At 41.1% G+C, this 12,810-nt stretch overlaps 1 protein-coding gene across 2 annotated transcripts; it reads right to left on the bottom strand.

The window, feature by feature from the left end:
- Nucleotides 1–4,486: 4,486 nt before the first annotated feature.
- Nucleotides 4,487–12,637, bottom strand: gmpr (guanosine monophosphate reductase). 2 transcript variants are annotated; one of them, XM_032535807.1, is made up of 9 exons: nt 12,230–12,630; nt 8,675–8,794; nt 8,115–8,198; nt 7,829–8,002; nt 7,659–7,740; nt 6,953–7,059; nt 6,191–6,233; nt 5,918–6,077; nt 4,487–5,741 (listed from the first exon to the last, which is right to left on the bottom strand). In XM_032535807.1, the coding sequence occupies exons 1-9, from the start codon at nt 12,314–12,316 to the stop codon at nt 5,558–5,560; spliced, it is 1,041 nt and encodes a 346-aa protein (XP_032391698.1). In that variant the 5' UTR covers nt 12,317–12,630; the 3' UTR covers nt 4,487–5,557. The 2 variants fall into 2 exon arrangements, with proteins under 2 accessions (XP_032391698.1, XP_032391699.1); XM_032535808.1 differs by lacking the exon at nt 8,115–8,198 and having other exon boundaries at nt 5,487–5,741; nt 12,230–12,637.
- Nucleotides 12,638–12,810: the final 173 nt, after the last annotated feature.

The following is a 12,810-nucleotide window of genomic DNA, read 5'->3' as shown; positions in this document are numbered from 1 at the left end:
GCACATGTAAGTAGATGTAAAAGACTTGATAATGTTTCAGCACTTTCTAATCCTAGGATGGGCTTGGTCTAACCCCTCTGTCTCAGACCGATACCTACCCTAGGGGTAACATTCATTCAAAATGGACAGAGAGAATGAGAATGAAAAAAGGGGGGTGAATAAGGATAAAAAGAGAGAGATCGCTCGGTTTAAGTTTTTGCACATCACCATGCCGTAACCTTGTGTTTATCTGTCTGTGCTCCATCTCGCTTGGCGCCCGGCGCGTTCTTGGGTCCAACGGGCCGAGGTGTTAGGTGCTTCCTTGGTTCTTTTCTACTAGGAAAATCTTTTCTCATGGAATGCATCCCTTCTTTTGTTGTGTTCAGGTTTGTTTGAAATCTTCTCCACCCTACACCAACCAGGCTGTGCCGTTAATTAGCTTTTGTTTTCTTCACATTTTGAGATCTAATTTGGCCGACGTGTTTGTAAGGAGTTCGGCACAGCTCGCTTCGGTTGTGCGGTGTGAAGACGGTGCATACAAACCTTGCATTGTTTGCATTATCTTTGGTGCAGGAGCTTTTTCTGTGTTTTTGGTCTCCTTGTAGCACTCAATATAATGTCAGGGGACTTAAAACTATGTAGAGAATGTGTCATTGTTGAGTTTTAATGACAAGCTTCCTCACTAGAGGAACACTGCTAATGTCTTTTTTTTTTAATTGGCTTCTTGCACAATTTTACAAATAAAATGAATGTTGGTGTGTGAGCTTTGACTTTTCAATCAGAAAATAGGCATGAGTGCTCTTTGTTTCTTGATGTTTGTACTTTTATTTTGCAAAAAGGATGTTTTTGGCACTTTGTTGTGTTTTAAAAGTGAACAGAATTTGATCAGGATTCCTTTTTTTTCAGTCTTTTTTTGTATGACGTCTCGTCCTTAGCGCTGGATAACCAACTCAGGCAGAAAAAAAAAAAACTTGTAGAGGCCCACTTAACAGTTTAGTTTCACCCCAATCAATTTACACAGTGGGCTGTTTCATATGGGTTATAAGATATGTAAATGTATTACATATAATTTGATATGATTAACAACTGTCATTATTGACAATTAACTATGAATTATTATTATGATATTATGTGTATTATGCTGGAGATGGCTTGGATTACTCTTCAGTGTACTGAACGTCTTTTGTTGTGCGTCTCTGTGCAAGGCGACAAACACTTCAGCAGGGGACAGGCTGTACGCATTGTGACCTCTGACCCTGCCCATCGCCACGGAGGGGGGGGGGGGGGGGGGGGGGGGGGGGGGGGGGGGGGCTTATCTGTCAGCTGTGGCTCGGTTGATTCCTCCCCCTGTTCTGAACACTCAGCCTTGAGGTTAGCAACCCGTCTGTCTAGATGTTCCTCTGCTAACCCAGGACACCAAGTACTGAACTGAAACGTTTTGGCCCATCAGATGGAAGCAGAGAACTGGACATCAGCACAGACCTGCTTGGACAGTCTGTCCTGCAGGGGGCCGCAGCAGTTCCCAGCCAACTTGTTTGTACTATATTGTACTCACCGAGTCCCTGTGTCTCAACACCCCTTTTCCTTTATAGCAATGGAGAAACCCTGTCGGTGTATGTGTTTGACATCTGTACAAATGCACCTCTTTGAAAAAGAAAATGAAACCTTGACATATCTGGAATAAATGGGCAGTTTGTGTCTTTATTTCAATACCAACACTAACACACACACCCCCAATATACCCTCACACAACACCACAATGTGATATGGAAACATAAGTACAACACAACAACTGCATTTAAAACCTTATCTCTCATGAGCTATGATAGTATTAGAAAAATAACCCCCTCTAGCGTACAATGGGCTGCATGACATCCACGCTATCTGTATGATAAAGACATTAGTCCGTTAGCTCACAGGAGTTCTCTGTTGCACTTGAGATAATTTTCCTGTCCCGGTTGTGTTTGACTGTATTTTCCACAAATTAAAGCAGAATAAATGGAGATTACACTTTACTGTACCAAAGCCATTGTAAAAAAAAACAAGGCAAAACATAATTTTTCATTTACAAAAGAGTATTACAACATGATTTTACTGGGGGTGGGGGTCACAAATTAGGTAAGTAATGGTGACCTTGTGTGAAGTACTGTTGAACATGTCATGTCTTTAGTTTAGTATGTCATTTGGCACCTGCTAGAGGATTTTGGTTTCAGTGCATCTTTACCGTTACTCCACTTCTTTTGACACAAATATTTAAAACAAAACAAACCAACAATTCATGATTCCCCCCCTAGGTTGTAAATGTGGCTGAAAATACCATTGACCAGTAATATAAATACTTCTTCTTTTTTTGTGATCAAATGTTTATATATTTATTTATATATATATATATATTTATTTATATATATATATATATATATATATAGAAACAAAAAGTGAAAAACAATTACAAACACACTGAGACAAAGAACGTGTCCCAGGGCCAACAAAAAAACAAAAATAAATCATAAACAGAGGAAAAACGGGAGGGAGGGAGACAAAACAACACGCAGAAACAGACACACAGACACAAGACAAGGGACCAAACACCTGCGCAGAGTCAACGCTGCAACGCCACGTGTTCACAGTCGTCCCCGGGCCACCATTGATCCTCATCCAAAAAGGGAAGGGTCCACGTGTGGCGGTTTCCAACAGGTTGCAATCACCCTCTGTGCAGCTGTAAGTCCAAACACAGCACGTTTCTGAGTTCCAGAGAGCTGAAAGGCGGACAGGTCATTCAGAATAATGCAATACTGTTCCAGAAGTGACCAACGGGAGCACACCTCCCAGAATATGTGCCTTGTGTTAAAAAGCTTCATATTTCTATGAGAACATGTACTGTTCTGCTTTCAGAGAAATGTATGGTCCTGAATTAAGGTTTCATGTAAATGGAATCCAGTTTCAGTTGCATTAAAGCATTATATGATTTCAACCCTTTTTATAAAGTGTTACCAAACATGTTGCTTTAGTTAAGAATAAACACTGGGGTGAAAGTAACAACTAACATACTCTTGTTACTGTATCAAAGTCATTTTACTTTTATTTCAGTAATTTTATTATAAGTATTTTGAGTGTGAGAGGTTGCAGGAGTGGAGAGCAGAGCTGCATTAGGGAGAGGAAGTGACACCCTCTGGACCCTCGCTTTGAGCACACCCATCTTTGAACTGCTTTGCACTGCACACCTGTACAGTTTCATGACTGCATCTTGCAACGCTATTGTGGTGACACTGATAGACAAACAGACATATAAACACCTGGCACACACACACACACACACACACACACACACAAATCCGAAAACATTACCAGAGTTTTTCCACAGCTGGTAATTAATCACTGATTTAATGCACCACCTGGCAAGCACCCTCAGTGACCCAAATCAAACACCCACCCAACAGGTGCAGGCTGTGTCTGGCTAACGTGCTTATTGCTAAAAGGCTCATGGTGAATCTTCCAGTTTCTGTGTTCACCGAGGAGCTTTCACCTTAAGTGAGGTGTGTGAGGCCTTCCCGCTGTTTTTGACAACAATGCCGGTCACAGTTATGACTGCAGATACTCTTTCTGCTGAAAACAGTTGAGGAGCACAGAGATTCTAAGTGGACTGGTTATATTATGCTTTGAGAATGAACCAGCAGAGACGTTGAACCTGGAGCAGATTGTGGGGGACTTTGCAGTGCACAAGACTAACAGAATGATGTTAAGACAGGTGAGTACAATAACAAACCCATGTATCGTAACTTACTGTCCAGAGTGTCAGCAATTACTGCTTTGCTTAGTAATTTAGAGCTTGTGCGTGTGCCACTATGTAAAAACTGTGCATGCTCTCCTTCGCTTATAAATACAATATGTGTGATTGTGGCTGCAGCCCCTGTGGAGTTCGAATTGTTTGTACATTTCTGTGTTGTCTGCTGTGTGGAAGTTTTACTCTGCTTCTCAATTATGGTGTCTTGCGTCTCTTGAGTTTTCTCCTTTTTATGTTTGATTACCAGTAAGACAAAGGAAGAGGGTTGGTAATGATGTGTAATTAGTTGTATGTACATTCTTATGTGCCGTGTTGTTTTTGTGTGTGATTCTCTGCATGTGTGTGCAAGTGCCTTCTCTAGAAGTGGACTTTATAGTTGGTTTGGACATTGGTGGTGTATTGTTGTTGTTCCACTAGTGTATATGTTCATACCCCCTTAAAATGGAACACAGTATTTCTACTCTTATCTTTTTATCCAACTACATTTTTACACAAATCTTTACAGTACATTTACATAAGTATATTATTCTAGGACTCGTTCCATCCCTGCACAGCGAATATCAAAACCTAAAGAAAGGAATGGTCTTAACTTCAAGTTAGTTGTATTAGATATGTAGGTAGACACCTTGTCTTGTGTTGTCCTAAAATCCTGATGATTGAATAGAAAACCTCTTAACCTAACAAATATGCAGTTTCTTGTCCAGGGAAAAAAAAAAATCACATTGGTCATTCTCTGATCATTTTGGTTTATTTGCACCATTATCTTTTTTTTGCAATAACAGTGAAACTGCTGCTGTTCCAGTATGTGTTTTAGAGTTTTCATTTAATGGTGTTTAGTTGTGTTGTCTCTTTACATGACTTTTCCCTGAAGATCCTTGCTTAAAGTACAAGAGCTTCAATGCAGTAGAAACCACCAGACGCCCTTGATTTAAAATGTCAGGCACAGTGGAATCAATGACTTGAACGTGACTGTTTTGACATGCACAGACAGCGGGGATAAATCAAATCTGTCAAATGTTTGGGATACATTAATGCAGATGTCGTCATGATCAGCTGGCTCAGTGTTCCTGACACACCCAAAATACATGCACACAGAGAATAAGGAGAGATACAATAGCATGTTGTCCGTCATCAAAATAGTGAATTAAATTCACAGGATGATGAACCCCATTTAGAAATTAGCAGAGGGTCCTGCATGCAATTTACTGCGACACAATTTATCCAGTGTCAGTTAAAGGGTTACATCTCTGGATCTTGCATATTCAATCATAAATTTGAGAAGAATAGTTTTCCCAAAATGACCTTAGCACAATTATCAGCCTCCTCCTGCTAAGTGTGTTTCACAGCTTACATTCTTGTTTATTCACAATATGCTGTTAATCTGGAAATATACACAAAGAGTATTTCAAAATATTAGATCTGAAGTGCTTGTTCTTTCTCTCTCACGCCCGTTTGAAAATGAAATCTGGTACATTCAATAGCATGTTATGGTGTCTCTTAGCATGTAAACACACTTGCTATTAGATCACTGTGATCCTTCTAGGACAATTCAAGTCAAACTAGGATTTTTTTTTTTTTTTTTTTTTAAATACAACCTGCGGGAAACTGCTTTCTGACAGCAGTTATCCTGAGAAAAACAGGTTGGGTGATCACGTAGAAGTGTGGGTGTGGATGTGCATCATTCCTTTGTATGCGTTAAACCACTGTTCTACTGTTGCACGTTTACACTGTGCATAATAGGTGTACAATGCATATTATGCAACGTGTGTGTGTGTGGGGGGGGGACAAGTGTACACCCTACGAAGTGAACATTTGGCTGGACTGTTGTGTGACACGAATGAAAGTGGTTCTCCTGCTCAGCTCTTTGAGCTTGGCGGCGCCCACATAGGTGCAGGTGGAGCGAAGGCCCCCCAACACGTCTCGGATAGTGTTCTCCACGTCTCCTCTGTAGGGAACCTCCACTGTCCTCCCCTCAGACGCCCTGGGAGCAGAGCAGAGCAGAGAGAGGAGAAAGTAAGAATAAAGGATATTTATTAGTTAAAACACAAATAGTTTTTGAAAATTGCAGACATCTGAGTTATTGAACTGAATACTCGGAACCTGTGGAAGCATATTTGATTGAAAGATGAAACCCCATTCATGATATCAGTCTCTCACCTATACTCAGCAACTCCACCCACGTATCTCTTCATGGCGGTGTCGGAGCTCATGCCATAGAAGAGTTTGTATTTCTTGCCATTTTTCTCGATGACCTCTCCGGTGCACTGGTCGTGGCCTGCAAGCATTCCTCCCATCATTACAAAGTCAGCCCCGGCACCTGGGGAGCGAAGGCAGAGAAGTCACGTAGAAAGATTTGTAGAACACACATGTCTGAAGCACTATGTGAGTCATTTTAAGAATGAACAGAACAATTGAGGGTTGAATACCTACCAAAGGCCTTAGCTACATCTCCGGGGCAACTGCAGCCTCCATCCTGAACAGAGAGAACGTACAGGGTACAGTCATGTGGCTTCACACTGAATCACATGCATCAGTTTTTCTTGTTCTACCAGCCTTGGAAGACAGAGGATGCCCTTTAGTGGCTGAAGACCAGTTGTGTCATTAACATTAGAAACTTTTAGAGCCTTTATCCAACAACATTATTATTATTATTATTATTATTATTATGGACTTTTAGTAAATAAATAAAAAAGCGCAATGACTTTTGTCAGTATGATTCAGCAAATAAATCGTAACCTATGAATTAGAGAAGGATGCCCTCTAGTGGCTGCAACTTATTATTATTATTATTATTATTATAAAAATCAGCATTAGTTATGTTTTTCATGATCCTATCCTGTGCAGACAACTTAATAGCTTTACAATAAAATTGTTGTTCTGTTTGAAGTGCAGATAACTAAAGGCAAACTGTCAGTCATTTTTATTTCAAAATCTATATCTGAAGCATATTTTGCTGTTATGTCCAATGCATTTGGACAATGGCCTTTTTCCTAGCTTGACCTTAGTTAGTTACATTTTTGTTGGACTGATGCCCACCAAGCCCTGTGTGGCTTCCATTCCACACGGAGAGCAACTGAGAGAGGAACTCCTGCCCACCAGCAGTACAAGAAAGCTTCGACAAGTACAGTATACTGCAAGCTTTGGTAACTCTACCTGCCCCATCGTTTGTTTGTACCGTGATACAAGACTTACAGAGATAATGTGTCCTTTGAGTCCGTGGGCTGAGTCTGCACACTCTATTACAGCACTGAGCTGTGGGTAGCCCACTCCTGTCTTGATCCTAGTTGTGCACACAGACCCTGCAACACACAGTTCACAATGCACACATTAGAAGTCCATATTTATGAAACCATCCCTGTCAGTGTTTAAATTGCTGCTGCATAGCTACAGGAACCTGTTGTCTTTCAGATCTAGTGTTGTCAGTTCAGGTTTCTACAAGCTGGAGACCAAATGATCTAAGAGACTGTCTACTTCATGTGGAACAAACTGTTAAATATAGGCATCTAAATGTCAGGCCCCGAGGAAATTTAGCAAACTTAACAAAATCAAATAAGTGACAATAAAGCTCTTCTCGTTTCATGTTTTGCAAAAAACAGTTCTATTGCATTAACCAAGACAAGTCTACTGGTTTAAAAACCATGTTTTACTCTATTACCAACAATCTATGAGTAGTAACTTGAATCAAGCACTGTACAGTAAGAGACACTTTCTGAGTCTAGTACAAACCACTACAAGTCAAACCTTGCTGTTTAAGGCCGATGTGTGTTTGCGTACCTGCCTGTCTCCCGTCTCAGTTGTGTCTGTATTTGTACATGTGAGGCCCGTACAGTTTTGTGTTGATTTAGAGAGCACACGCTCCTCATACTGTTTGCAGATGCACTCAGTCGTACCCACCCACCTGGCCCGATGCCCACTTTGATGATGTCAGCACCGGAGAGGATGAGCTCCTCCACCATCTCCCCTGTTACCACGTTGCCAGCCTGTGAAGCCAGACAGCATTATCCACAAGACACAGTCTTACAATTTGCCCCACAACTGCCAGCCAAAGTGGCAAACCATCTCTCTTACCATGATGGTGTGTTTGGGAAACCTTTCTCTGACCGTCTTGACAAACTCCACAAAGTACTCAGAGTAGCCGTTGGCCACATCCAGACATATGTACTTGAGGGCGGGGATGGCTTCCACGATGGCACACAGCTTCTCAAGATCTGCAACGCCACTGCCTGAGCTAGCAGCTACATGCTGGGGAGAAAAGCCACAATCGCCTTTTAGGAGGAGACACTTATGAATATGAGTGTAACCATATTCCTGTTGCTGAACAACATCTTAAAAGGCTCAACATTAGTGATATTACCTCTAAGCATTCTGGATGATTAGCAGCAAAATTCTTCCAGTCTTCTACAGAATAGTGTTTATGGATGGCTGTGAAGAGGGTGTGCTAAAGAGAGAGAGAGAGAAAACAAGGGCGGGAATACAGAAATAATGTAACAAATATAGAAATTTCCATTCCCATTTGTGTCTCTGTATTTGTGATATAACTAATCATGGTTTTCAATCTCAAATTAATTGCTTTCTTCAGACCCTTTTATTTGCATACAAGAAAATCCCCAAAAAGTGTCATGCTGAGTGGTAAAACAAGCAGTTCATAACTTTTGACATGAAATTAGAGACATGTTGATTTAGCTAACTGGTAAAAAAAAAACCTCAGCATCCCACCAGCTGGCCAGTGTCTAATAGGACAAGGTTGCCTATTCCTGTGTTTCCCATGGCTCCCCATAACATCCTTGTTTATGTTTCCTTATTCTGTCTTGAAATCTTAGGGGAATGACTCATAGAGATCTTGGCAGGCCCACACAAAGAGGAATAATGCTGTTATTTATTTTCCATCCATTCAGTTGTGAAGAGTTAACTCACTTTGCTGAGGACCTGTGCCATCTCAAACGTTCCCGTGGTGTCCATGTTGGCAGCAATGATGGGGATGCCAGTGTATGTTTGTTTGGAGTTGCGGAATGTAAAGGTCCTCTGAAGGTCCACCTGAGGGGATGAAACATGAGTTGGCTGATTGTGGAGACTTGTTTGATAATTGTTAGTCATAGCTTGCTAGGGAAGTGTTTTAAGGCGACGGATGAATAATTTCTTTCTCTAAAGCTGACACTGCAGATTTTCTTGAAAATGGGAGCAACTCATGTTCAGAGTCTTAATGGGGATGCACTGAATCATTTAGATCCAGTGGTTAGCTTAGCCAGTGCTGCTGTGATGTGATGAGCTACATGAAACAAGTAGGGCCCATTGGGACACACCCGCTGCTCTCTTTACAGGAAAGTATATCTGTACTGATGATACAAGCCGTAGCTTTGATTCCTTTCAACAGGATCTGCTATACATACATTTTATTCCAATGAGTTAACATCACCTGTTAGTTACTCAGTATGAGCGGAGTTTACGCATTTGCATGTGTTCCCTTTTCAAAAGTCAGTCACAAAGAAGTACCACATTTTTCTTTTCACAAAATTTGAATGTATAAGCAATAAAACACGCCTCTGCTCAATTTAATATGTTCAGGGGTTTTGCTGCTACTTGGCCTAGTATGACCATTAGCTCATGGTGGCTAACGCTAGCTTATTTTAGCAAACTTAAGATTACATTGTACTCACGGAAATTCCTAAATCAGTATTGACTTTGTGACTCTTTTCTACTTGTGCTACTGTCGTGCTACATTTTAGCATTGGCCCGTACTGTATCTTGTAAATGGCACCTTTTTGCCAAAGTTAGTCTTGTTGTCAAAGTCATTTATAGAAAGTATATTGTATTAACATGCCCAGGATTTAAGATTTTAAGTTATTATAACACATATAGGGGCGGCTGTGGCTCAGTGGTAGAGCGGTTGCCTGCCAATCGGAAGGTTGGTGGTTCGATCCCTGCCCCTGCAGCCGAAGTGTCCTTGGGCAAGACACTGAACCCCGAGTTGCCCCCGGTGCTTCGCATCGGAGTGTGAATGTGTGTGAATGTTTATCTGATGAGCAGGTGGCACCTTGTACGGCAGCCCCGGCCACAGTGTATGAATGTGTGTGAATGGTAAATGGTTCCTGTAGATGTAAAAAAGCGCTTTGAGCAGTTGTTAAGACTGGAAAAGCGCTATATAAATACAGCACATTTACATTTACATTTACATATTTGCTACATGAAAGGTTAGATTGTTATAAAGAGTTCTATAATGGAAAGTGAAACTTAAGTGTTCAAAACAGAGTTTTGGCCTTTAAAACTCATTACATTTAAATGCAACAGTTTCACAGTGCTGAACTCTTTTGTGTAGTGCCAAGGCATGTATTATGCAAAAACTACTTCAGCTGTGGAAAACGGCACAAAGTGTGCCATAACCTTCACGGTGGAATAAATTTCAGAGCCACAGCAAAAATGAGGCTATAACTCATGATGGTAGGAGAAAGGAAAGTGGTGAAAAGAGTACGGATAAGAAGGGAGGAGAGCCCGGTTGTGCAGCAAATCAATACAGAACTCTTCTTTTAATACAGCACGGTAAGTCAGCAGGATTTTCCAGTTTATTTGACAATAAATCATGACAAAGTATGACACATGGATCCAATTGCCCCACTATATCCGGATCTGGAAAAATCCTCCTGACATTTTTGTTAGCTCTGGGTATGTCCATCTATTTGTACTGTTGATAAAATCTGTGTAACCATTTTTTACATTAAATCACACATTTACCACACTATACAAATTTACCATATAATTAAAAGGATTTAATTACAGCCCATTGACTGTCTGATGTTTTGTAAACTCCCATGGTGCAGTGCAAATTCACACCAGCATTTGCAAAAAAAACTTGATGTCCAAAATTGAAGGGACAAATTTTTGCTTGGTGGTGGTGCATCAGTGCTTGATTACTGAGCATAGTGGTATCTTGTTATTGATGCAGTTTATCTTCCCTAATGTAAGTATACCCTCCCCTCTCTAAACAACTTGGTGGATGTCTGGTGGAGTTCTGCTCCTGCTCAATGCAGCTGTAATTCAAACGAGCAGTCAGATGGATGCTTTCAGGGTGCATGGGCCTTTGGATTTGGCAGCAGTATGTCACATTGTTACATTACACGTCATTTAGCTAACTCTTTATCCAAAGCAACATACAATTACTACATATGTCGAAGGAGATGTCCTCTGAAGTAACTAGGGGTTAAGTTCCAAAAAAAATAGGAACAAAAAAAAAAAAAAAAAAAAATATATATATATATATCTATATATATATATAATATATATATATAATATATATATATATATATATTATCATGCTGAAATGAAGTCATCTTTTGACATCCTTACATAATTTTAGAAGTTTTTATTATTTAGTAGTAAAGAGCATTTGATGAAATGCTAATTATGCGGTGACACATTGTGACAAAATATAGAATTGCCTTTTATACACTCAGTACACATCAGTGCATGCTCAAGTTCTGGGTATTCTCTGTGCAGCTATCTGCATCAGTCAGGATATATATATATCATGTTTTCCTGTTACCTCTGTGGTGCATACTGTGGTCTGGTTGGCTGTTACCCACAGTACTATTTTTAAACAGGTTTTCTAAGAAGTCTCTTGTTGATTGCCATCCTTCAGAAGCCAACTCCTACCCACTTCCACCTTCCAACCCAGATCTAGTGCCAACCAACCAGCATTGTGATCTTGGGTTGGTACCAGTCCCTAATCAAACGACACATAAGTGTAGGAAGTTGTGAGTAAAAAACAGCTAGGAGAGGGTTGTTTTGTCCCAGAGAGCCACATCAGTGGGTGTTTGATACACTGTTGTACTGACATAAAAAATTAAATAATTACTGATGAAGTCCCTTCTGATCCATATCTTCTTTTATCTCATGTTTCTCTTCTGTTTTCTCTGCTTATAGACAGTTGTTGTTTTAGCCTCTGTCTGGCACAGGCAGGCTAGCCATATTTTCTGTCACCTTTTTAAGAAGGTCACTCCGCTGTTACATGCTCAGTCAAGGTAGCTTGTTTTGCTTACAGAACTACAAAGACATTGTACACCTACTGGCTTACACAAGACAACAAAAAGACGCACATGTATACAATTACAATGAGCGCGCACTTTTTGAGCGCTTTAGTGAGAAATCCTCTCATGGTTATTGGGATAATTAATGTAATTGCTGCTGTTGTTCTGTAAATAAATGTTTTCATTCTTATTCATGATATGAGTGCTGCAAAAAGGGTTAAAAGGCCCAAAAATGCACTCCCCCTACCTATCATCCTCCCCCATGCATAAATAATTAACATATCTCTACTGCGTCACCCTCCATAGAGGCGTAAACATAAGTATACTTCCTAAATGCAGTAGTAAACCAATTGCACAGCTCCAGAGAATGATCCTGGTCAGATAGTTAATTGAACTGTAGCTTTTAAAGGTTACATTATCAGAGCACAACTAAATAATTGGCAGCACCGACCTCTGAGCGACTCTTCAGACTGCTCCGTTTGGGTCTGAAGAGGACATCCTTAAAGTCCAGCTTGAGGTCTGAGTCCACACGAGGCATCTTGACTGCCCAGAGCAACGATGACCAGGATGTGGCTGATGAGGATGAGGAGTATATGGAGGAGACTCTCCTGATGAAGGCTGTAGCAGCAGTGGTGGTCGCTAGTCCCAAGCCCCAACTACCAAACCCGAACCTCCAGGCGGCCAGCTTATTTATAGCAAAGGGGGGCCCAGCCCAGCCCCGGCCCCCATGGCTTTATTTGGGCCTGGACTCTCTCACCCTCTCTATGTCTCTCTATCCCCCTTGCTCTTTTTCTCCCTCCACTCTCCTCCAACGTCCTTTCTCTCTGTCCTCTCCTTCAGCAGAGTGGCAGGAGCAGCGGTGGCCAAGCTGGCAGGCACACACACACACACACACACTCACACTCACACTCACACTCACACAAACATGGTAGCAGCACTGCAGTGGGTTGTGTGCTGCAGTGCTAAAGAGCACACCTACTGTCCAGTTGGGGCATTGCTGCTCCTAATGGCAAATGGCACACACAGAGAGAC

This window comes from Etheostoma spectabile, chromosome 14, assembly GCF_008692095.1.
Source record: "Etheostoma spectabile isolate EspeVRDwgs_2016 chromosome 14, UIUC_Espe_1.0, whole genome shotgun sequence".
Taxonomy (NCBI): Eukaryota; Metazoa; Chordata; class Actinopteri; order Perciformes; family Percidae; genus Etheostoma; species Etheostoma spectabile.
The sequence above is the reverse complement of the archived record's forward strand: the minus strand, read 5'-3'. Positions and strand labels throughout refer to the sequence as shown.

Excerpts from the sequence above, each read along its gene's own strand:
- gmpr (XM_032535807.1), bottom strand. The coding sequence starts at position 12,316 with ATGCCTCGTGTGGACTCAGACCTCAAGCTGGACTTTAAGGATGTCCTC. Across the intron at positions 8,199-8,674 it reads TGGCACAGGTCCTCAGCAAA|CACACCCTCTTCACAGCCAT; the intron begins GTGAGTTAACTC and ends CTCTCTCTTTAG. Across the intron at positions 6,078-6,190 it reads AGATGTAGCTAAGGCCTTTG|GTGCCGGGGCTGACTTTGTA; the intron begins GTAGGTATTCAA and ends TTCGCTCCCCAG.